Source organism: Tursiops truncatus, chromosome 2, assembly GCF_011762595.2.
Source record: "Tursiops truncatus isolate mTurTru1 chromosome 2, mTurTru1.mat.Y, whole genome shotgun sequence".
Taxonomy (NCBI): domain Eukaryota; kingdom Metazoa; phylum Chordata; class Mammalia; order Artiodactyla; family Delphinidae; genus Tursiops; species Tursiops truncatus.
The window spans coordinates 27,774,626-27,796,819 of NC_047035.1; the positions used below are offsets into that span (position 1 = coordinate 27,774,626).

The following is a 22,194-nucleotide window of genomic DNA, read 5'->3' on the forward strand; positions in this document are numbered from 1 at the left end:
ACATCCAGGAGTCACTGGAAGGCTCAGAGATCCACCAATTCCCTGGGCTCCATCCCTCAGCCTGAGGAACATGAGTGAGATGAGGCCGGTTGGGGGCCGGCCAGGCCTCGGGCGGTCACAGCACCCTACAAGGCAAGGGAAGGCAGCTCAGTGGGAACCCAGGCGGGGAGGGGTGATCTTTTTTTCCGGAACAGGATTCCCTGTGGGGCGCAGAGCAGAAGTCAGTAGGCTCTAGAGTTCTGGACATGCCTATTTGACTCGGCTCAGGTCAAGAGGGCGGCCCACTGGCCTGGCCTCACCAGCCAAAGCCAACACAGGAAATGCCAAGCAGACCTCAATGTCCAGGCACCTAATTTGCGCTGGTTGGCCGGGAGCGCCTGCCTCCCCAGCACCACTGGGACTGGGAGGGAGCGATGGCGTTAGTGCTCAGGGGACGCACAGTCTCCAGGCCTGTCCTGGTGGGCCCTCCACCCCGGGGCCAGGAGGAGCCAGGCAAACACACAGGAGACCAGCAAGCAGCGAGAGGAGTCAGGCGTTACCCTGGACGGCGGCCACCGGCTTGTTGTTGGGATCCAGTTTCACACTCCTGCTCCTTCGAGGAGAGCTGTGAGGGGTCACCCCCCCCCCCCAACACCCTGGGAAGGAGACTGACGGGCAGACAGTTGTTAGCGCGCCGCCACCATGGTGATTAAGGCTGCTGTAATTGGCCTCGCAGCCAGGCAGGGGCCGGGCCTGTCAGCCAGCAGCCGCCAGGGTCTGCGGAGCAGGGGAGGGGGCCACGGCGCAGGGAACAGCATGTGCTATAGCTGTTTGCACTGATCGGATTAGTTTGTGAATTGACATTCAATCCTCCTCGGTGATTTTCTTTCTGGGGCCCCAGCCAGGGCCAGAACTGTGGGGGTGGGTGGGTTGTGGGCAGGGAGGAGACTCGGGTCTTCCGGAGCTCTTTTTATTCAGGCACCAGCTGGGGCAGGGTCCAGGGCGAGGGTCCGCATCCTAGGTGTGGCCTCAGCTTGGCCAAAGAGTCTTCTGCAGCCCCTCAGTGACTGCCCAGCCAACCCCATGTGGAGAGACCTGCTCATCTCTTGCTGGAAGGGCCCCTCATCCCCATATGCCCACTGGTGCCTGGTACCGGTCGAGCCTTGCAGGTGCATTCTGTACTCCCAGGCCCAGCATAGTGCCTGGCACAGAGTAAGTTAGCCAAGGATATTGGCAAAGTGAGTGAATCGGTGTCCTCTTCCCCAGTTGGTCTGAGTGCCTTGTGGGAGAATCTCTGTGATCCCCTTCAAGGTCTGGGTGGTCCTTGTGGGAGCATTTTTCCAGACAGTCTGAGGAATAGAGAGCTCTTGGGCCGGCGGCCCTGCCCCTGCTTCTACAGGCAGCATTCCTTAAGCCATCTCTGATGGGCAGTTGTGCTACACTTCGGCCAAGTTCTCCTTTTTGCATTAGTGTGTGTGTGCGTCCATGCATACGGCTGGGGGAGAGTATGTGTGCTGCCCTGGAGGAACACTTGATATTTTCTTTCCTCTACATCCTCTGTGTTCCCTCCCTTGGAGGTCCCAGGCAAGGAGGAGGAAAGCTAGGTGTCTGGTGTGGAGGCCTCTGGGTCATGACCTTTTCAGAGCCTGTCTTATTTACAACTTCAGCCTGAGGCACAGGCCAGGCTGGCCTCCCACCTGCCTGTCCCGTCAGTCCCCTCCCTGAGGGGTGCCCCAAGCCATCTGTGAGTAGGAGCTGGTCCTGGCTGCTCAGGGCCTTGGCTGGGATAAGGGGCAGCGCCCTCTCCACAGGAGGATATGTTGGAGGCCAGGTAGCTGGAGCCCTAGAGGGAGGCCCATCAGGTCAGCACTGGTGGGCAGGGGCAGTGGCCAGCACCCACCAATGGTGTCAGGTGAGAAGTATCCCTTCAAGCCTAGGAATGTATGTGCCCCCGGCACATTGGGGGCTGAAATACAATCCTTCCTTCCCTCTTGCTAGGTTTGGTTTGAAAACCCCTTCTCTGCCAGGTGACCAGCCCTGCCCAGCCCAGGCCTCCAGCACCCCAAGACCCTGAGCATGGGTACAGCATGGGCTCCTGGGGGACACTAGAGGAGAGGCACCACAGCACTGACCCCGTACCCCTCCCTAGCCTGCTGCTTCCTTCTCATTCTCCAGCCCCTTTCTCCCACCCCAGCCCCTTTCTCCCACCTCAGCCCTTCCTCAGGGGTTTTCCAGTCTCTGCTCCATCCTATCCATTCTCTGCAGTGAAGGGGCTGGAAGCTGTGGCAAGATGAGAGTAAGGCCTGGCTGTGCAGCCTGGGACAGCCATTAAACTGTTCTGAACCTCAGTTTTCTCATCTTTAAAATGGGAGTGAGGAATATCCACACTCTATTTACTGCCTTAGAGGGATATTGACGATGCATTGTTGAATGAAAACAGCAGGATGTAGCACAGAATGCATTGAAAAGGTCTGGAAGGACATCCAATAAATTGTAGACAGAGGTTATCCAGGAGTGTGGGAGTTAAGGGAGGGACAGAGCAGTGAGTGCAATTTTTACTTAATATACCTTGATATTACTTGAATTTTATTTTAACAAGTATGTACCTCTTTTTTTTTTGGCCATGCCGCATGGCATGTGGGATCTTAGTTCTCCAACCAGGGATCGAACCTGTGGCCCCTGCAGTGGAAGCGCGGAGTCTTAACCACTGGACTGCCAGGGAAGTCCCCACGTATGTACCTCTTTTGTAATTAAAAAATGTAAGGGTTCTAACTTAAAGGGCTATTGCCAGCTTTAAATGTTAATGTACGTTTGTTGAATGAATGATGGATGGATGAAGGCCCGGTGCATGTCTGGCTCAGGACATGCTTCTCCTACCCCCACCCCCGCCAAGCCAACTCAGACTCCCCACTTATCCACCTTCTTTTCCTGAAGGGGTTAAAACAGCAGCACTTCCAAAGCAGAGTAAACGGAGTCCAGAAGCCCCTAATGAGGCCTCAGTGGGAGGTGTGGGGTGACATGGAGGCGGCACCCGCCCGGCAGGCCACTAGGCCAGCCCACTCTGCTCAACTCAAGACCTGCTTCCAATTACCCATGAAATCTGAGCTGGAAGAGACCTATTAAAGCCCCATTTAGTTTGATCCCCCTGGGGGCCAGGGATCTTTTCCGGTGACATCCCCCTCCTTATCCGACTGGGACTCCAAGCCCTTTGGATGTTATCTCCTCCTGGGTCAATATTGTGACAACTCCAGCTGTGACCCAGGCCACCCTGGAGCCAGAGCTGATCCGAGCCTGCTGTGGTGCAGGGGGCCCCAAACCCAGCTCCCTTCCTACCTCGAGGCTCCCAGAGGTAGCAGGCAATCACGGCAGGCTGACCACCTCCTGCCGAGCCCAGCCCAGCCTCTGCCCCTCGTTCCAGGCTGGTCTGTAGGAACCGGCTTGATGGCTCCTGGCCCACCTGTTCATTCCCGTGGGGAGCTCTTATTGGTAGGGACCATCTTTCACACATTCCCAGTCGTGCCTGGTACAAGGTCCCATGTTTCATAACACCCGTTACATAAGAAATAATAAATAACGATGATTAATGACCTCCTCCCCACATCCCTGAGCTCGCCTGGGTCAGACCTCCCAGGGAAGGCATGGGGGCTCCAGAAGGAGGAGGGGGGAGCCCAGGGTGTAGCGGGCACTCACCCTCCTTCCACACCCTCCCCAGCACCTCTGCGTGTCCTCTCCCACAGCCACTCCCTCAGGAGCAAGAGGAAGCCACCAGGAAAGGCAAGGCAGGGGCCCCAAAGCCCCTCAGAGGAGGGGGACCCAGCACAGAGGTGGTGGCCCAGGGCACGCCCTCACGTTCAGTTGGCTTTGGCTCCCTCAGGACCACCCTGGTGGGAGCCTGTGCCCACCGAGGCCTGCCCTCTCCCTGCCCTCCCAGAGCGCCCTGACTTCCCGAGGCACCCCTCCCAGTTTGGGCCTCTAAACACTGTTCCTGTGGGTGGAGGCCCAGGGCTACACTCCAGGGACCAGGCAGGCGGGACTGGGCTGGGCCTTTGGGGGTGGTCTGCTGGGAGAATCTGTGGCTTCTTTCCCGAATTCTGGAGCAGCAGGGAGGGAGTGAGGAAGCCACTTTGGGGGCAAGGCTGGGGCAGCCACTGGGAGGTGAGAGGAGGGCAACAGGAAGTGGAGGATAAGAAGGTTTTGGCGGGAGAAGAGGAGGGGAGAGATCTTAGGGGCAGTGTCCAGAAGTGCGCCTGGCTTATCCTCTCCCCAAACTCCCCTCTGGGCCCCCTCAGAGCTGCAGAGGACACCCAGCCAGTCTCCTGCCTCCGATCCCCCCCACCACCCCGTGGATGGATCTGGATCCTGTTTGGGGGATCTTTGCGGACGTAGATTTTTTTGGCCTTGGTCAATGAAGGATGCTCTTTCTTTGGGTCTAGGCTAAGCTTCCTTGCTGCATTTTAAACCTGTAGCTTCTCGTTCCACCTAAAGTGGGTTCACACAGATGGACGCTCCCTCAGCATTATTAACCTGTTGCGTTGTTCCTCTAAAGTTCACTCCCCAGAGGAAAGAGGAACATAGCCCTGGCATTCTCCAGGTACTCTGGCCCTGTCACTGTCCCCACCTCCAGCATCCAATATATGCCACTTCTCACAGGCCCAGGGAGGGTTCCCATTGCCTGGGACAAGAACAGAGCCATTACCTCTTGCTGGACCCTTCCTGAGCCCTCCTAGTCCTGGTTACTGGCTATGTGGGGGACAAGGGGTCCTGAGGGCTGGAGGCCAGGGGCCAGATCACCATGGGGCCAGACCCCTGCCTCTCACAGCTGCTCATTGCTATGGCTGGGCAACTGCACAGGAATGCTTCATTTATCTCTGTCAAAAGTCAGGATGCAGTGTGCAGCCCCCTCCTCATGCCCCTGGAAGTTGGGGGTGGGTGGCGCATGGAAGGCACACTGCCTAGCCTTGGCCTTCCCCAGTACCCGTGGGCAGGGCAGAAGGAAGCACACCAGGACACAGACACCTGCATGCACAGACAGATTCTCCTGCAGATGTGAGCACATGCCTTGTACACACACACACCCACAAAGCACATGCTTTGGCACACGAGCACAGGGTCTCCTGCACAGGCTCATGTGCACACACATTCACACACCTGTACACACCCACTTTCACACAAGCAGAGGCACATTCATTCCCACACACTTCCAAACCCACACAGCTCCCCACGCACATATGCTGCCTTATATCTTCCCCTGAACGTACATATATTCATCTGCATACAATGACACATTTCATGTGTACTCACATGGGACATTAATGGAAGGTTCAACTGCTGCTTGATTTACATTATGGAGTATATGATGGAAGTTGTTCAAAAGCCATTGGCTCTGGAGAGCACGGGAGGGGGTGGAAGAGGAAACCTGGGGCCCCAAGGGAAGTTTCTCTCATGTCCGTTTGGGAGCCATCAGCCTCCCAGGGCACCAGGAGACCCCAGGCCTTGCAGAGTGGGTAGAATTTCAGTAGATAGGCATGGAGCTGTGTTCCAGGAAGAGGGTCTGGCCTGAGCAGGGGAGTAGAGAAGGGGGAGTTTCAGGCCAAGTTTGGGGCAAGGCTTGGGGATGGCTTGATTGGAGGGAAGGGTTCTCTGGAGGGTTCATCCTAGGGGATGATGCAGCCAAAAAGTGCAAAAGGCTTTTTGCAGCAGGGAGCCATGGCAAATGTTTGAGCTGGAGAGTGTCAAGATGAAAGGGCTCCTTAGGTAGCTTCATGCAGTCAGTGCTTTGTGCTATGGGAGCCCAGAGTGGGGAAATGAGCGATTCTGCCGGGTACCAAGGGGAAGGAGCAGGACAGCCTCATGTCTGACATGGGCCTCCAAGCTGGCAGCTGGGGGCGGGGGAAGGGCTGTGCTCTTATTCACATGCACCCCATAAAGCCAAGCACAGATTGTCTTGAGGAACTGAGCTATCCCATCTATGCTGGAATCAGGAGTCCAGGCAGCTATGACCAAGTCTACCGGGACATGCAAAATGAGGCCAGTGAACAGTGCCTGATGCTACCCTGGGGCAGGTTGACCCGACCTCAGAGAGGAAAGGAAGTATTGTCCTGAATGAGGGAGAGCCATGGGTTGAGGACACAGGAGGAGCCTTCAGGGCCAGCTGGCTGGCCTTCCCAAGGGACCACTCATGTCTCAGGGTCACCCGGATAAAGAACGGATGGAGTTATGGGGAGCACCTGGCTCTGATCCTTTGACACATCCCCTCCCTTGGAAACCTCACTAAAGACATTCTAACCAACCTCCACCCACTGGTGACCCCACCATCCTGCTGAGATCTGTGGCTGAGAGGCTCAGCATTCCAGGCTCCAAAGCCACCATGGCCCCATTTCCAGCCTCCATCTCTTCAGAGCGGGAAACACCACATCCCAGCTGTCTGACCCAAATCCACCTGGAGGCCAGCCAGCTTGGCTGAAGTCCAACTTAGGCCAGATCCAGGAGACACTGCTGGGAAGAGGCAAGGGCTGGAAGGAAGCTGCAGGGCCAAACCCTTTCTGGGCCCTACCCCGTAGGGTTCTCCCTGGCACACCCATGGGCTTGCCCATTGCCATGTAATTCTGAGCCGCTGGCCCCCGGGGGCTGCAGGCTTTAGGCCTTTCTGTGAAGTCCTAAGTGATACAGGTTACCATAACAGTGGGTGGTTGGACCCCACCCTGATTGCCAAAGGCCTGGAGGTCTGGCTTTAAGCCCCACTTGGGACAGAAGTGAATCTGGTTGAGAACCCAAAGTCCCATCTTGCAGATTTGAAAGCTTGTCAACAGGCTTATGCAGAGACCCTCACTCTGAGAACAACTCCCTCCTTCCTCCGGGCCCCCCGTATCTCCCACCCCCACCCTCAGCCAACAGACAGCATCAGCAGCAACAGCTGCTGCAGCCCTCGGGACAGCCTAGCGCCACCACCACCCCTGCTGAAGGTGAAAGGAGCTTGGGCATGTGCGGTGCAGGGTTGCTGCACCCTCCTTAGTTCTGGGGAGCCGGCACCTCTCATCCTCCAGACACCTGCCCCGTGGGTCCCCAGCCCCTGAGCAGGCTCTTCGCTCCCTTCCCTCTGCTTTATCCTCCATCCATTCAGCTCCCAGCCAGGAGACGCTTTTCTGATGCCCATGGCATCTGGTGCCACAACTGGTCTGCCACATTCCATGCATATTCCCTCTCGGCCCCTTTTGCAGAGAGAGGAGCCAGATGGATGCAGAGTCAGGGTCAAGAAGCAGGATAGAGACAGCCAGAGGACACAGCCACTGAGACGGTCCCCGAGGACATCTGGTGACAGAAGCAGACACAGAAGAGGATGGCGAGACAGAGGCCCAGGGTCAGGTGACTCCCACTGAGCAGCCCATATGAGGGTCGTGGTGGGTGCTCCTGTGTGTGGGCGGGGCCAGTGCTGAAACAATCTAATTAAGGGCTGGCCCCTCCCAGCTTCCCCACTGCTACTGACCGCCAGGTCTGGAGCTCGGTGGGTCACCTTGTGGGCAGGTGGTTAGGGTGGGGAAGGGTGTGCGCTTTGGAGTGAGATGCTTGGATCCGGCACTCACAGGCTATGTGACCTAGAGCAAGTGCCTTCACCTCCCCACGCCTCGGTTTCCTCAGTGAAAATGGGTCTGCTGTTGTAGCCATGATTCTCGAGAGAATTGAATGAGTTAACATTTGCAAAGTGTTCAGAGTTTCTGGCACCGAACAAGCGATCTCTAGGTTAGGCTATTATTACTCTCATTTTCTGAGCCTGATTTCCTTGTTTGTTAGAGGGAAATAATAATACATGCATCCCAGTGGCTGTGGGGAGTGAGTGAGTAGATGTCAAGGCGGGGTCCTTGAAGGCACTCTAAGCTTGCCTGCCCCCGGGGCCAGGGCCCACCCCATGTCCCAGCCCCGAGCCTGACTGGCCACAGAGGCCCCCAGGCAGGCCTCATGCCCAGCCAGGCAACAGGTGGCAGGGCCGGCAGAGCGCAGGTGCTCCGCCTGGGGGTGGTGGGGGACGGGGGGGGGGGGGGGTCCCTCCAGTTTCCTCCCCACGCCCTGCTTCCCCCAGCTGCTGGCTGGGCAGGCTGTGCCTGGGAGGAAGGCTGGGCGGAGGGAGGCAGCAAACGTGCAGCCGGGGCTGAGTAAGCGCCATTTCCTGCTGCCCCCGTCAGCAGCTTCAGCAAGGGTGGCCAGAGGGCGGCTCACAATGCTTGCTGGGGCAGGCGCTCAGCAACGCGGCAGGGTCACTTCCCTGAATTGTCTTGTTCGCTGGCTCCCCCCAGCACACCTGGCAGGCCTGCCTGCCTGGGGAACTGTGGGGTGCCCAGCCAGGCCTGAGAACATCATCCTGGGTGGCAGCCAGTCCCCAGCCCGCAGCGGGCCAGGAGGCAGGGGCTTGGCTGGGCATTTGCTCTGGGGTCTGGACACAGCATGAGGCTGGGGCCCACAAGAGAGCCAGGCGGGGTCTGAGTTTGGCCCTAGCCCACTGTGCCCTCTAGCAGCAGCAACAGGAGTGTCCGCACAGGACTTTACACCAGGACTGGATTGGGGCCACCGTCCCTGAAGCCCTTACTGGCAACATCTCTCACTATCTCGGTGGGCTTGACGTATAAAAAACCCCAGCAGACACTCAGCCAGAACAAATGCAAACAGCTAATACTCACTTGGAGAACTCACTCGACTGCCCAGTAACCAAGGAAATGTATCCAGAACAAACCTGAGACATGACCTTCCCAGATCTGATGGCAAAGGTGTAAAAGAATGATGATACTGAGGACTGCCAAGGTGTAGGGATCTCATCATCTTGGACATTGCAGGGAGGAACGGGACAGCTTTACTGGAACTCGACAATAAGCATCAGAAGGCTTTGACCCAGAAATCCTAGGAATTTAAGGGATGGGAGCATGCTCCTTGTAGCGCTGTTAATAATGGAGAAAACATTAGACATTGCCTAAATGCCCAATTATAGGTAGATTTGAAAAGAAAAATTTAATCACGCAGTGATAAGTCTTCCCTGGGAGTACAACCATTAAAAATGACGCCACATTACAGCACTCTCAAACTTTAATGTGCACAAGAATATCCCTGGGATCTTGTTAAAATGAATATTTTGATTCTACAGGTCTGGGGTGATAGCTGAAATTCTGCATTTCCATCAAGCTCCCAGGGGAAGCTGATGTTGCTGGTGCCTGGACCACACTTCAAGCAGCAAGGCTGTAGAATTTTTACTACTAATATGAAAAGACATTACCAAAATATGATAAAATGAAGAATAGCGTGCTACAAACAATACGATGCCATTTTTATAAGAGGTAAGATATGCGTGCATAGAAAACAAATCTAGAAGAATATAAAACAAAATATTAATAGAGGTTTTCTCTGGGTGACACGGTTGGGTGATTTTTATTTTATTCTTTATGTTAGTTCGTATTTTCTACAATGGATATATGGTCATCTCTCGGTATATGCCAGTCACTGGTTCCAGGACCCCCCGAAGATGCTCAAGTCCCGTATATAAAATGCCGTAGGGGCTTCCCTGGTGGTCCAGTGGTTAAGACTTCACCCTCCCAGTGCAGGGCCCCAGGTTCTATCCCTGGTCAGGGAACTATCCCACATGCCTCCGCTGAGAGCCCCCATGCCGCAACTAAAAGATCCCGCATGGGGCAATGAAGATCCCACGTGCCGCAACTAAGACCTGGCTCATGCCGCCAAATAAATAAAATAAATAAATGAATATTTTTAAAAATAAAATAAAATAAAATGGCATAGTATTTGCATATAACCTATGCACATCCTCCCATATACTTTAAATTATCTCTAGATTACTTACAATACCTAATACAATGTAAACGCTATGTAAATAGTTGTCAGTATGCAGCAAATCCAAGTTTGCTTTTTGGAACTTTCTGGAATTTTTTTTTACTGAATATTTTCAATCCGTGGTTATTTGAATCCTTGGATTCAGAACCCTCAGATGCGGAGGGCTGACTGTATACTGTTTAATTAAAACAGAGTGACTGTTTATACCCCTAGGCCACACCCTGAATGTAAGAGGTGAGTCTCAATGGAAGGGAAAGCATTGCTGAGACCAGTTATGAAAATTGCATCCCTTGGTGCAAGAGCCAACCCTGAGCTGAAAGGCCTGGCCAGGCAGAGGCCTGGGAATGGGGTTCTTTGGACCTGGACCAGGAAGAGACTGCAAAGTGTAGGAGGAACCCTAGGTGGTAGGCTTGCAGATGAGCTGTCCTCATGGAGGCAGGTACAGGCCAGGAACTGAGGCCCCCATCCCAGGCCCTTGACACTGGAGGGCAGATGTCTATCTCAGGCTCTGGACAGTGAGCCATTCCCCTTCCCTCAGTGTTTGTACCTCCTTTGTCCTTCCTTCCCCTGAGTGCCCACTGGGACCAAAAATGTGGGAGCAGAGGGCATCAGGAACAGAGAGACCCCCATGAGAAGGTGAATCCTGTTTCAGGGCAGAGATCAGACTCACAGGATGGCTCTTCCAGAAGTTCTTCTTCCAGGACCAGCCTCTGAGGGTCTGGGTTTGCTACAATGCAGGACAGGCTTCCCACACAAAGTGATGCTGTGTTCACCTACCTGAGGACAGGGTGACTAGAGAGGACCATCAAGCATTTGCAAAGTATTTTGTGGGGTAACCTGCTGGATGACCTTGCATGGGCCCTGTGACCTTCTCTACATGAGTTTTTGCAGCCATAATAGAGAGGAAAATTACCCAGAGATCTTTTGGGCTGCATAAGGCTGTGAGCTTCATCTGCTTGGGGAAAGAAAAAAAACAACACACAACTCTTTGCAAGTTGGAAAAACATGTACCAAAACTGAGAAGCCTGCCTATCCTTTTTGTTATTTTTCAGAGAGAACATGACTTGAGGCTTCCTTGCCAGTGAGAGTCTGCTCCCCAGACATTACACCTACCCTGACTATGGGATTGGGATGTTCATTTTTCTATGCCATGGGTTCTCAAAGTATGGACAGCATATGAGATGATCTGGGGTGTGTTTGAGATGATTTTAGCTAGCCTTTAATAGTACGGAGTCATGGAGTAAGAAAATTTTCCCCTTTCCAATTCTCTTTCCATCCTTCTAATGAGTTAAAAAGAAAGCCTCAGTTAGGGGCTAATGTGTCTCTAACAACTCATTAACACTTGCTAAATGTCCTTTTTAACAAAAAAGAGCAGACCTTAGGCTCAGAGTCTTCACTGGCATTATTCAGCTATAATTTTATTTATTTTTACAGTTACTTTGCTATTTAAGGTAGTGATATAAAGTTTCCTTTAAATTTTTTTTAAGTTAAAATAATCAATCTAAACAAACAAATACTAGTGTAGGTGGTATTAGGATACAGCAAGCTTCATGAATGTGGCACATGGTTATGAAGATTTTTGGTCCTTGGAGGGATACGGCACACTTGCGGAGAGTGATCCCTCCAACTGACTCTTCTGAGACCCCCTCACCCATCACTGCTTATACTGGCTCTGGTCTTAGGGGTGACTCCTCAGCTTTTCCTCCTAGTGCTGCCAGGTTTTGAACATCACAGGGGCTGAAAGTGGCTTAGTTCTTGGACTCTCCCCCAGTACTACCTAGAACAGGGCCTGGAATAGGACAGATGTCATTCAAAAAGGGCTAAGAGGTCTGAGGTCAGAGGTCAGACTCCATGCGGCATATGGTATTTGCCATTATCCAAGTACCAAGTGGGAGCTGGGAAACTGAGTTCTGGTCCTTACCCCTACTCTCATAGCTGTGTGGCCCTGGACAAGTCCCTTCCATCCCCTCATCTGGCTGCTTCACGGGGTGTTTTCAGCACACTAAGTATGTGAAAGGGGTTTGAAATCAGGAAATCTCCGTAAGGTTCATTAGTATTATTATTGGCCGAATCACAAATCCACTGTCATTCAAAACCTTTTGCATACAGAAAATAAGACGTGAAGATGAGCCTGGAGGAAAAGAGGGTGGTAAGATGCGGTGAGAGGCAGCAGGGCTGGAAAGGGAGGATGCCAAGGACCCTCCTTCACACCCTGATCTAGGTCTGGGGATACCTGGAAACTGCCCTCTGTGACTTTGAGAATAGGCCTCCCTGCCACTGGGGCTCCCCAGCACTGTCCAGCACAAAAAAACCTGGTCTTTGGGGTCACGTGTCTAGTATCACTTGACAAGTTCCAGCTCCGTCACTTACTGGCTAGGTGACCTAAGGCAAGTTACTTAACCTGTTGGTGCCTCATCATTCTCATCACTAAAATGGGGCAATGCCGACTCTCAGGACTATTGTGAGGATGGAGTGAGATCGCACATGTGTACAAAAGACCTGACACATAGCAAGTGCTAAGTAAATATGGGTTCCAGAGAACTCCTGCAGGTTCCTGGAAGGAAGGGAAGTGATTCACAGTATATGACATCATCTGGATCATTTGATTCATAATTGGGGAGAATTGGACTCACCAGAGCTGTTCTGGTCTAAAGCTAGAGCTGGAAAGTTAGAGAGTTAAAGTGCAGCTGTCAGCTCCATCTCCACTCCCATCTCCCACCTTCACCACATAATACCCAAGGCAGGCGCCAATTCTGCCCCCTTAGGGTCTCTTGAGCTATAGATTCGAGGCCCCTGGTATTCTCCAAGATGAGGGGAGCTGGAGGAAGAGGAAGATCTTTGGAGGAGCAGCCAAGTGTTCTTTGACTCATAAGAGAGCCGAGGGCCCAAGGGGCCAGCTGGAGGTCCGCTGTCTGTCTGCTGAAAGCTCTGCTAGACTTTCTGTCTCCTCCACCCCTGGGAATCCAACCATAAGAGTAACTAATCTGGCTCCCCTCTGCATCCCTTGTCCCCAGCACAGTTTCCTTCTTGTGCTCTCTGGGAGAAGATGAGAGCTGGGAAAAGAGGGATGCGGCTGGGGAGGCAGGTCCAGCTCAGCTGGCCCACAACATCTGTACCCTTAACTGTGGCCTCCCCATGCCTGCTTCGAACTGAGAGGGGATTGGAGAGCGCCAGTTCTCCCTAGGAAGCAGTAATCTGACTCACTCTCCAGGATAAGCCATGGACGATAGCAGTCTTTTTTCCATAAAACTCATATAGAACTGTGGAACTCATGTTCTCACCTTTATAAGGCAAAATGTGGAATAGCACATGTGTTAACAGAAAACTGCAAAATAATGACGACTTAAACAAGATGGAAATTAATTTTCTCCTCACATGAAATAATTTTGGAGTTAAATAGGCCAGGGCTGTTATGAAGACCCTGCAAAGTTTTCAGGGACCCAGTTTCCTTCCAACTCATCTTCAAGGTGCAAGATGACTGCAAGGGCTCCTACCATCATATTCAAGTTCCAGGCAAAAGCTTGGCAGATAGAGAAGTAAGACATGCTTCTTCCTTTAAGGAGACTTTCCAAAGGTCAAACCCCAAACTTCCATGTATACCCAAAACTCTAAGAAGCCCTAAGGGGCAAGGATTGCCAGAACTTAGGCATAAAGTCACTGCCAGCTCCAGAGATGGCTGGGAAGTGAACTCTTTTATCTGGGTGGCATTGGGTCCCATCCCGTCTCCTCACACAGCCACTGTCCTGATTCAGGCCTCTCTCAACTCTATGATAAGCACAGATCTGGTCTTCCTGCCTCCAGGCCAACCCTCCACATCTGGCCATGTCACCCCCTTGCTCAAGAACCTGCAGTGGCTCCTTGAAGCCCTTCGAAGAATAAACTACAAGCTCCCAGTATGACCTGCAAAGCTCTTCACAATCTGACTCCAGACTTCCCTTCCAGACTCATCTCCAGGTACAGATGCACACCCTCCGCACCCTGCACACAGTCCAGCCGCACCAGATTCCTCTATGTCCCTCAAAGGATCTATACCTCACCAAGGTACTCCCCTTGACTACAATGCTCTTTCCACCCTTTGATTCCTGATAAACTTCCATTCATCTTGTGAGATGCTACACAAGCATTACCTTCTCCATGTGAAGCCTTACTTCTGTCCTCTGTGGACCTCCCGGAAAGTCTCTGGAACACTCTCTCACATGTCTGAATGCCCTCGAGAAGATGGCCATCTAAGGTTCAGAGCCGCCCACCCGCATGCTACCTGCAGCAGCGGCCTTGGAGGCTTTGTTTTGCTCAGACTTAGTATTGTTTAAGACAGCATTATTAAGCCCTTCGCGCTGCACCGGAAGCTCCTCCAGCACCATCGCTGTCTTGGTGTCCCCAGCAGTGAGCCCAGGGGCTGGCACTGAGCAGGGCTGAATGAGCGAAGGACCCACAGAAGACGCAGCTCCTTCTCTCTCCCATTGTAGCTCAGAGCCCTGCCGATTCACCGGCCTGGCCCCCTCCCTCCGAAGTGCAGAATGACAGCTTGACCAAGGACTAACACTCTTAGGGATGACATTAAAATGGAACAGATACGGGCCCTCACAGCAATCCTCACCCAGATCCACGCCGTTCCAATTATGAGATGTTTAGTCTATACTGTCTCCACTGACCTTTCGCCCCATAACAGACAACGTCATTCCTGACGAGAACAGAAGCCCCTTGCCACCCCCTGGGCTCCCAACACTGGGGAAGCACCGAGCCAAGAGTCTGGGTCCTTCGTCCCCTGCCAGCTCTGGGAGGCCGAACGGAAGACAGACTGGCTGCCCAGACTCCGCAGCCTCTGGACATGGTGCTCTGAGGGTGAGGCGTGGGGGTGGGGCTTCTGGTTGCTATTTTCTTCTACCTCTCCCCAAGTGCCCCACCCCCATCAAGTGCTAGGAAGTCCTTCAGTTACTACCCAGAAAGTAGGCAGGACGTTTTTCCTTTGGGGGAGTCCCTGCAGAAGACTTTTGTCACACTGCCACCTTGATGAAGTGGCTGGGGCATTAAGACCTCCTTCCCCAGGAAGCATTAGGCCCTGGTTCTAGGGCCCATCTCCCTTCCCCTTCCAGCTTCTGGGTGGGTGCCTCGTCTGGGGGAAGGGACGGTCAGGATTCTCAGGCCAGGGAGGTCCAATATTGATTTTGATCCCCCATCCCTACACATGCACGCACACGCACCAGCAGCCTTCTCCCCACTCTTTCTGCTCCCGTAGCACTTTGCAGCTTGACTCTGGTTCTATAGAGGCTAAGTCATAATTAACTGTGATTGTCTATGACCTGGGAGCATCTGTCTCCTTAGGTGAATGGTACAGAGAAGGGGCCCGATGGATGTGGGCGCCCTCTCCTCTCCCATCCTCTCCCACTCTGTGGAGAAGGAGGTCTCTGAGGTTGGCTCCACCCCTTGAAGGGCAGAAGAATAACCCAGAAGCCTTGCCTCCTCTGGGATGGTTTTCCTGCCATCCGTGGTAACCATGGTGACCATGGCGAGGTCTGCTTGAAGCTCAGTGGGGGTAATCTGGCCCACCTCGTTCCCCTCTCCCCAGGAAATGATTATAGCAGCTGAAGTTATTAAACACTCACAGTGTACCAGACACTCTGCTATGTGATCGACTTCCACTTTCTCACTCAAGCCACACAACCAGTCTCTGAGATGGGGTTAGAAAGCTGAAAAGACTTGCCCAAGGTCACACAGCTAGAAAGAGCCAGGCTCTTAATCCCTGCCTGACGCTCCTTCCTTGCACAGCCTCAGCTAGTCCTTGCCCATCCCTCTCCCTTCTGCTGCTTGCCTGGAACACAAGAGGTACTACCCCGGCGGGAGCTACTACCCGCCATCATCCCTCAGGCCTCCTTGGTGGAGTGGGGGAGGAGAAGGTTGACCTGCCACCCAAGCCACCCAGCTGTTGCAGAGGCAGGACAGCCCGGAGCTGTCACAGACTCTCCAGTTCTCAGAAAGCTCTGTTCCACATCACAGCCGATTAGTTACAAATTGCTTCCTCTCCTCGTGTATCACTTACACAACAGAGAGAAAGGGGAGATTGTTCCTGAGGACAGTCTCCCCGGGGCCTCGCACCAGGGCAGCTGGGAGACACAATGGGAAAGAGAGGAGGGGCTAGGAGGAGAAAGGGGGAATAGTCACAGGAAATAGGATGTGGGGGGTCCCAGCAGTTGGGAAGGGACCCACTGTGTCCACCCCGGTAGGCAGCAAGCAGGCAGGGGACCAAGGCTTAGCAAGGGCCCTGAGCTGTGAGGGCAGAAAGGGGAAGCAGCTATGGTACCAGCTCAGAGGCTCAGTTCCTGGAAAGCAGCTTGCCAAGGACCCCCAGCTTCGGAGGACAGCCCCTGATTGGGTAGCCGGAGCACAGCAGGTGCCCGGCCTCTGGATTTCTCGAGAGCTTTGGACACCCTGGGATCTGAACAAATGCCCTCCCTCAAAGCAGCTGGCCAGCCCTCCAGCCCGTCTGGTTTCAATAAAGCTCTTCCAGTCTGGAAGAGCCTGGAAGGAAGTTCAGTGTCAGTGAGGCTGCTGGACACGAGGTGCTGGCTGTGGCCCCAGAGCCTCCCTGTGCCCTTGGTGTTCCTTGACTTTGCTGCCGCCACTAAGCTACATCCCTCCGTTAAAGCAAAGGGCCAAGCATGCACAGAGTACCCCTTTGTCATTCCACTTAGCACAGCTGAGACCAGCTGGCATTTTCACAAAGGGCTTTACTAAAATACTAAGGGAGAACAAAAGGGAAATAATTACAGAAAACACAAAAAACCCAGGCCCGGCTGCCAAGTTCCCAAAGTACGGGTTTCTGATCCTTTGGTGATGACACGTTGCCCCAAAGGCCTGGGACAAGGCCGCAGGCACCTTGCCTGGCCGCCCTTGTTCGCAGCCTCGTGGTGGGCGCCATCTTAGTTTCCAGCCCTGGGAACCACTGGGTCTCCCGTGGGCTCTGCTTTTGTCTCCCTTCCAACTCGGACCCGCCCTAGGCCTCCCACGGGGTTCTGGTGTCTGGGCCGAGGCGAGGCGTGAGCCTTGTCCCCTGGGGGCTGGCAGGGCTGTGGTGACCATCCCAGGGCATGATTACATGGCAACGGGAAGTTGTTTTCCCACACTTACCCCACCAGAGAGGCCCACACAAGCTGTCTTGAGCACAGGGTCTAGAAGGGCTACCTCTGAGGGCTGAAGGACATCTGCGTAAAGAATGAGCAGGCTTGGGACGTTTTCCCTGTGGAGAGAGGAGAGAGTGCTCTGAGGATGGGCCCACCTCAACAAACATCAAGTAAGCCCCTACTGTGTGCCGGGCACTGCACAGGGTGCTGGGAATCCAAGGGTGAACAAGTGTCTGCCCTCTCAGATCTTACAGACTGAGGAAAGACAGACCAGCGTCTGGGCAGTGATGGTGCTGAGGGCCAGGCACCGCGATGGGAGGGAAATTCCAAGTGCTGGGGGAGCCTAGGTGAGGAGTGTCTCACCCAGTGGTGGCAGCCAGGGAGGCCATTGGAGCCTGAATGAAGTGCATGGAGAGGAGGAGAGAGGCTCAGGGTTGAGGCTGAGGAAATCCCAGCCCAGAAGGCAGGAGGAGAAGGCAGAGAGGCCAACCAGCCATCTTCTTGCTGGTGACTTTGGCTAGCTGGTGGCTGCGGCACGTCCAGCCTATAGCGGACAGGCCTTCAACCTGCGCTGCCCGCTGCCGCTCTCCCTGCCAGCCAGGAAACAGGAGATTCTAGTCCTTGGACGCTCTGCTGCTCACCCACCTCTGGCCACATCCAGATCTGGGGCTCAGGGACAAGGTCAGAGGGAGTGTGCTTCTCTACGGCCACCTGAGATGCCACTGCAGAGGCTGGTGCTCGATGTCATCAAGGGAGACGGAAGAGGTCATAGTCGGGAAATAGATCAGAGGGTCAAGACTCCGAAGAGGCCAGGCCAAAATGAGAAAATGAGTCAGGAAGCTAAAAGCCAAGAAATAGGGATGGGTTGACGCAAGCGTTTCAGGCTAAGACCATGACTAATGCAAGGTGTGGGAAGCCCTGTGTTTTAGGGCAGCCCCGGAAGGCAGCCCAGCATGCAGGACTAGAACCCATGGCTGCTCAGGGTGACTACTGTCATGGTCCAATCAGTGTTTCTACGGCCTAGACCCTTGTGTTTACCTGTATTTACCTGTGACAGGGTCAATTCCAGGCCCGGGATGACAGTGTCTGTCTCCCACACACCAACCTTCAGAGCTTGTCAAGCAAACACTCTGCTCCAGCAAAGGGAAGATCGAGAAAAGCTTTGGGACACCAGCTCTGCCTTCAAGGTATTTGCTACCTGCTTGCAGAGAGAGCTTGTGCTCACTGGAAAGAGCGCTGGAGAAAGACCTAAGCTTGATCCCCATCTCTGTTCCTTCCCTGGTAGCTAAAGGTCTATGGCCCAATTACTTAAACTCCCTGCACCTCCGTTTTCCCATCTTCAAAATGGGAATATTTAAAACCTACCTCATAGGGTTGTTATGAGAATTCAATGAGTCGAAGTGCTAAAAGTTCCAGGCACACTGCTTGACACATAATAAGTGCTCAAAAAACACTTGTTCTCTCCCTGAAACAACAACAAATGATCACCATCCTACAGCTAAATGTTGAGTTGTGAACGCTGATGCTACCAGTGCTCAGCACCTGGATCTACTCAGAAGGTGTCAGGGACAGCTGGGGACTGATTGCCTGGATGGTGATGGTGAGAAGTTGCGTGTGTCTGTGTGTGTGCACGCATGTACATGCATGCACACATGCACATCCACGCGCACGCAAATCCCTGCATCCTTTTTCTCCTCTGCATTTGGCAGAAGCATAAGATTCTTCTTTTTCTGTCTCATGTCCAAGACGGTGAGGACTCTACTCTGCAGTGTCTTTTTTTTTTTTTTTTTTGCGGTACGCGGGCCTCTCACTGTTGTGGCCTCTCCCGTCGCGGAGCACAGGCTCCGGACGCGCAGGCTCAGCGGCCATGGCTCACGGGCCCAGCCGCTCCGCGGCATGTGGGATCTTCCCGGGCCGGGGCACGAACCCGTGTCCCCTGCATTGGCAGGCGGACTCTCAACTGCTGCGCCACCAGGGAAGCCCTGCAGTGTCTTTATATCTCTAATAAGAATCAAAAGTTGAATTAGAAATCATGCCTAACAGCTACCATTTCCTGTACCCCAGGTGCTTTAGCAGTCCTCACCTATGAGGTAAGCACTGTTATTATTCCCACTTTAGATGGAGGAAGTCTGGGCTCTGAGAAGTAAAGGAAGTTACTTGAAGTTATACAGCTGGTAAGGACTGGAGTCACAATCCAGGACAGCAGAGCCTCAGCACACCTGCCCTGGACTGGATGTGAGTAACAGTAAACCTCTATCTGACTCATGGATATTCTGAAAGTCTAACTGGTTTCCCCTAGCCTACCCTAGCTAATTCATCTCGCAACCCAAGAAGCCAAGTTTAGAAGGATATGGTCTCCAGTTTAGTGACAAAAAGACTGAGGTGCACTTGTAGGAATCGCAGACACTGCCCAGGCATCAAGCTTATTCCAGAGAGTAGAAAGGGAGCTGCAGCATTCCCACCCATCTGTACCTACCCACCACCCCCCTCCTTGGCCCTGGCTGTGAACGTAAACTTCAAGGGAACCACCACACCACATGCCCAGTGCCTAGAACATAGTAGGGCTGAAGCAATACATGTTGCATGAAAGGACGGATAAATGAAAACAAACACACACAACACGTACAATCTATGCACCCTTATACATACACAGTTATAGGCAAAGGTGCCCAATGCGTAAGTGCTCAAAACACTCAGTTATAGACAAGCATATACAAAACAGATACTTCAACACACACACTCATACACAAAACACACCCATGTCCACATTCACAAATCCAAAACATGCATATATATACACAGATATCATGAGCAAGCATATATGATCCAGATATGCACAAACACACATCTACTCACCCCAGCGATGCCCAGACATCCTCCACCAAGACCCTGGGCCCAGGAAGGAATCTGTCTGCTCCATGAGCCTTAGCATGTTGGAGCTTGTCAGAAAGTTCTTTGCCCCCCCTTAGCTGGCTGGTGACTGGCCCCTGGCTCCTGGACCTCCGGGTTTGGGGCCGGCCAGGCAGGAGGCAGCATCTCCGGCAGCCCCGCGTGGGTGGGCGGGCAGGCAACGGACGCAGAGGTCACTGGGGTGAGAGCTGGGGCTGCCCTGGCCTCTCTTTTCCTGGCTGGAATGTGAGATGTAGGGGCCACCTCTCAGGCCTCCCTCCTCTCTCCCAGCTGCCCACCAGCCCCAGGCCCAGGCCAACCCATGACCCCAAATCCTGCCAGGTTCTCGTAGCCAGGAAGTGTGCGCGGAGGGTGGTGGTGGTGATGAACACTCGAGGACCGTGGGAGGCATACACAAATAACACAGAGATGCACAGTCACACACAGAAGCTGGCCCAGATACTCACCCACGAAGACACACACACAAAGACACAGGCAGGCATACAAGTTCACAATCCCACTGAATGCACATTAGACACACTTCCAAACACAGAAGAAAAATCAGGCACATCCATCACACACACACACACACACACACACACACACACACACACACACGCAATCACACAGGCATACAGAGATACCAAGAGACCAGACGCCCACAAAGCGACATTTGCACATACAGCAGATGCACACAGACACTCAGACCACACAGAGACTGATAGCACACGTGGATCTTCACAACTGCACGCAAATGCCCACACACAGGCACAGAGACACGCACACACAGACCCCTCCCGGCAGACCCCTGCCATGTCGGAGCACTTCCTCCTCCTCCCAGGACCAGGAGGAAATGCTGCACTAGTAGGCCACTCTCCAAGCCACATGTGGCCGGCTTGCAGGCAGGGCCCGGAAAACTCCTTGCCACAAGAGGAAATAGTGCTGAAGCCCCCGCCAGGTGCCTGCCGTCTGAGTGCCTGGCCAGGAGGATGGTGCATGGGCTGAAGAGACAGCCACATGGCATGGGTTTTGTCTCTGTATGTTAAACACACACGCACACGCACACACACACACACACTTTTCAGGAGTACATATGTATGTACAACGTATACAGGGAGGGGCACTCTTGGAACCTCAGTTTCTTCATCTATAGCATAGGGTTGATAATTCTTTCACCCTTGAGGATTATGGGGATGGCATAAGGTGGCACTGTGACGTACCAGAGCAAATCACTGCCTTCCTGGGGGTCTGGAGCTGCATCTCTGCAGAGGCCTAATGTCAGGAGCCTTGTTCGCAGGCGTTGGGCTCCACACCTTGCTGCCCCCGCCCAAGGTGGCCGGCCTGGAAGAGCCGGAGCCAAGCTGGGGGCCCCTCTCCTGGGCCAGCACTGGGCGCTGCCTGGCTCAGCCGGCGCCCCGGGCAGCAGGCTCCGAGCGTCCCGGGAGAAGCTGCGGGCTGGGCTCCGCCGGGCGGTGAAGCCCGCGTCTGGAGGGCCCCTTCCACGCACTGCCGCCCGAGCTCGCTCAGGTCCGCGCCGCCCGCCCGGCCTCTGGCCCCGCTCGGCGCCCGGCCGCTCCCTAGGACTCGGGTCTGGAGCCTCGTCGGCGGTGGGCGGGGCGGGCCTGCAGCCCCGCCCCCACTCGCGGGCCCTGAAACCCAGCGGCCGACAAGCTTCAGTCCCAGAAGGGAGCTGCTGTCTGAGGAAGAAGCTGCATCTTCACTCGCCAGCCACGAGAGGACCTGGGGTCGCGCCGGGCGCCCGACGGACCCTCCTCAGGGACCCGCCTGCCCCACACCGACCGGCCCTGCCGGGCCCTCCGCACCAGGTGCCCCAGCCGCAGCCTTACCTGCGGGCTCCAGAATCCCCAGGGCTTCTAGAGGATGCTCGGGCCACCGACAGGGACCTCGGGGCAGCAGTGAGGGGGGGCACCCAGCCCCCCATTCAGCTCCTGTCCTCCTGTGCCAGGGGCTCCCCCGGGGTACGAGCATGGTGGTTTTCCCTTGGAGCCCCCTGGCTTGGTACGTCTGAGAAGATGCCTGCCATGAGGCTGTTCACTTGCTTCCTGCAGCTCCTGGCTGGGCTGGCCCTGCCTGCTGTGCCCCCCCAGGTAAGACCCCCACGCCCCAGCCTGGCTTCCCTAATCTTCCCACCCCCAGCACTGGGGACAGGGGGCTCTGAACTCACAGACCCACTCCCGGGAGCAGCACCTCCAAGGATGTCCACACACTTCCCACGAGCCAGGCTGGACCACGTCGTCTGGGAGGAGTCCGCAGGCTGGGCTGTCCCAGACCTCAGCTCCGGGGTCTGTCTTGGCGGGGGCAGGGAAGCCACAGGGAAGGGAGGGAGGTTTCCTGTCTGGCCCCTGGAGCCCTGGTGGCTTTG

The 22,194-nt window shown here is 54.4% G+C and overlaps 1 protein-coding gene and 1 long non-coding RNA gene across 14 annotated transcripts in view; one reads left to right on the forward strand and one right to left on the reverse strand.

The window, feature by feature from the left end:
* LOC117311027 (uncharacterized) lies at positions 1 to 21,052 on the reverse strand. The gene is made up of 3 exons (XR_004525025.2): positions 21,032 to 21,052; positions 16,930 to 17,038; positions 1 to 125 (listed from the first exon to the last, which is right to left on the reverse strand). It is a non-coding gene; the product is annotated as an uncharacterized lncRNA (long non-coding RNA).
* The window catches only part of PGF (placental growth factor), a 26,454-nt gene continuing 13,422 nt past the window's right edge, over positions 9,163 to 22,194 (forward strand). For 3 of the 13 annotated variants that reach the window (XR_004525023.2, XR_004525024.2, XM_073800228.1), the window contains exon 1: positions 21,061 to 21,919. Coding sequence is in view for 9 of the 13 variants with exons in the window: in XM_073800228.1 (XP_073656329.1) it covers positions 21,845 to 21,919 (75 nt within the window). In the remaining 4 variants the exon portion in view is untranslated. Of the gene's footprint in view, positions 9,297 to 19,040; positions 19,158 to 21,056; positions 21,920 to 22,194 lie in introns of those variants that run through there. The other 10 variants (XM_073800229.1, XM_033850834.2, XM_073800231.1 and 7 more) reach the window with 10 other exon arrangements.